Raw genomic sequence first — 2,274 nt, 5'->3', positions numbered from 1 at the left:
TGAGGTTGGGGGTAAGCAAGGGCATGTTTTCCCATAGAAAATCCAGCTCCAAAAAAGCCTCATGATAGCAAAGGAGAATGGGCATCAGCCAGCCCAAACGTTAGGGTGGGCTGCACCTGCCTACCTCAGTTGCTATGGCATTGAGGTAGATCTGGCCACCCCCGTCAATGGGGACAAAATCCAGATTTAAAACACTGGATGATGATGATATATATATATATATATATAGTTAAAACTCCTTTTCTGTGGATGTCTTCTGTTCATCTGCAGCAGCTGAAGTTTTTACGCATCTACAATCATTAAAATTAAACCCCAAAAGTCGTATTTCTTCCACACAGCTCCCTCCCCAACCCAATATTACAGATAATTTAGTTTTAGTTGTGGTTCATAAACATCCTTTTAATAAGTGATTTGGTGAAAGAAACTAATTGAATAAGTTTTTTTTATTTATTTATTTATGCACCCTTTTCAAGCCTAGCCAGGCTCATGAGCCCGGTTTCCTGGTTTCTATGGCGTATGTGTTCCCTCCGGCTGGACGGGACGCCAGTCCATCGCAGCTTTACTCAAGAAACAGGAGTGAGAGAAAGTTGGGGTGAAAAAGTACAACAGGGGTTGCCACCACCCCCTGCCGGAGCCTCATGGAGCTTTAAATGTTTTCACTCAATTAACACACAACACCCGGTCTGGGAATTGAAACCATGATCCTCCAACTGCGAGTCCACTGCCTTAACCACTGGGCCATTGCGCCTCCACTTTTTAGGTGTAAGAGAATATATTTGCAATGCACCTGGTGTAAAAAAAACACCTGAAAGTAAGTCATAGTCAAGCGAGACAACTCACAGATCATAACAGAACCAGTGAAGAATATAGATAAACTCTGTGAAACAGAAGAAAATTTCTCTTTACAGAAACCTCTCATCAAATAGGCCACAACAAAATTGGTTTAGTAAACTTGCCTTTAGAGATAGTTTCTTTATTTTTTTCGTTTTAAAAACTTAATTTTAATTCTTATTTTTCTAGATGAATTTAACAGTTGTGATTTTGATTTTGGTCTCTGTGACTGGAGTCAAGATTGGAATGATGACTTTGATTGGACGCGTACAAGTGGAGAAACTCTTTCATATTCTACAGGACCAAAAAGAGACCATTCTACAGGAACTGGAACAGGTGATTTAATTTCTACCAATATATATTTACATTATTTTGCCTTTTTTTATACGCTGGTGGATGATGGGTTGGTGCTAAATATTAGATGAGACAAATTAACAAAGCTGTTAGCACATGGGATAGAATTCCTCACTCTAATTGATCTGGTTCTCTATGCTCTGAGTTCAAATCTTGCCAAGATCAACTTTACCATTCATTTTTGGAGGATCAATTAAAAAATATTACCATGGCTGTGTGGTAAAAAGTTTGCTTCTGGGTTCAGTCCCACTGTATGGCACCTTGAGAAAGTGTCTTCCAGTTTAGCCTTGGGCTGACCAAAGCCTTATGAGTGGATTTGGTAGATGGAAACTGAAAGAAGCCCATCGTGTGTGTGTGTGTGAGTCTTTGTGTCTGTGTTTGTCCCTCACACTACTTGACAACCAGTGTTGGTGCGTTTACATCCCCATAGCTTAGTGGTTTAACAAAAGAGACTGATAGAATAAGTAAAAGGTTTAAAGAGAAATCGAACTAAGCACTGAGGTCAATTCATTCAGCTAAAATTCAAGGTGCTGCCCCAGCATGGCCACAGTCTAATGATTGAAAGAAGTAAAAGATAAAAAATGAAAATATACAAATTCAATGGCAATAGATGAATGGCACTGCAAGACCATGAACTTGGATGCCTTTTGGTATGTTCCAATTCTTACATTCTGAGTTCAAATCTTGCTGTAGCCTTTTCGATATCCACAATCTCAATTTTTTGGTTCTTCCTTAAGTGAAGATAGAAAAGGGTCAATTAGAGGATATAAAAGGGTCAATTGGAGCATAGGTGGAGGTGTGGCTGTGTGGTAAGGTTCAGGTTCAGTCCCACTACATGGAACCTTGGGCAAGTCTCTACTACTATGGCCTGACCAAAGCCTTAGTAGTAGACTGACCAAAGCCTTGTGAATGGATTTGTTGGACAGAAACTGAAAAAAAAAACCTGTCATGTGTGTGTGTGCGTGTGTGTGTGTGTGTGTGTGTGTGTGTGTGCGTGTTTGTGTGTGTGTGTGCCTTTGTATTTGTGTCCCCTCCTCCATCGCTTAACTGGTGCTAGCTTGTTTATGTCCACCCCCACCCCCACCCTGT

The 2,274-nt window shown here is 40.5% G+C and overlaps 1 protein-coding gene across 1 annotated transcript in view; it reads left to right on the top strand.

Annotated features, from left to right (window-relative positions):
* The window catches only part of LOC106882389 (MAM and LDL-receptor class A domain-containing protein 1), a 221,633-nt gene that overhangs the window by 208,655 nt on the left and 10,704 nt on the right, over positions 1–2,274 (top strand). The window contains exon 127 of the mRNA XM_014933051.2: positions 1,021–1,167. Coding sequence (XP_014788537.2) covers positions 1,021–1,167 — 147 coding nt within the window. The remainder of the gene's footprint in view (positions 1–1,020; positions 1,168–2,274) is intronic.

Source organism: Octopus bimaculoides, chromosome 7 (assembly GCF_001194135.2).
Source record: "Octopus bimaculoides isolate UCB-OBI-ISO-001 chromosome 7, ASM119413v2, whole genome shotgun sequence".
NCBI lineage: Eukaryota > Metazoa > Mollusca > Cephalopoda > Octopoda > Octopodidae > Octopus > Octopus bimaculoides.
The sequence above is the reverse complement of the archived record's forward strand: the minus strand, read 5'-3'. Positions and strand labels throughout refer to the sequence as shown.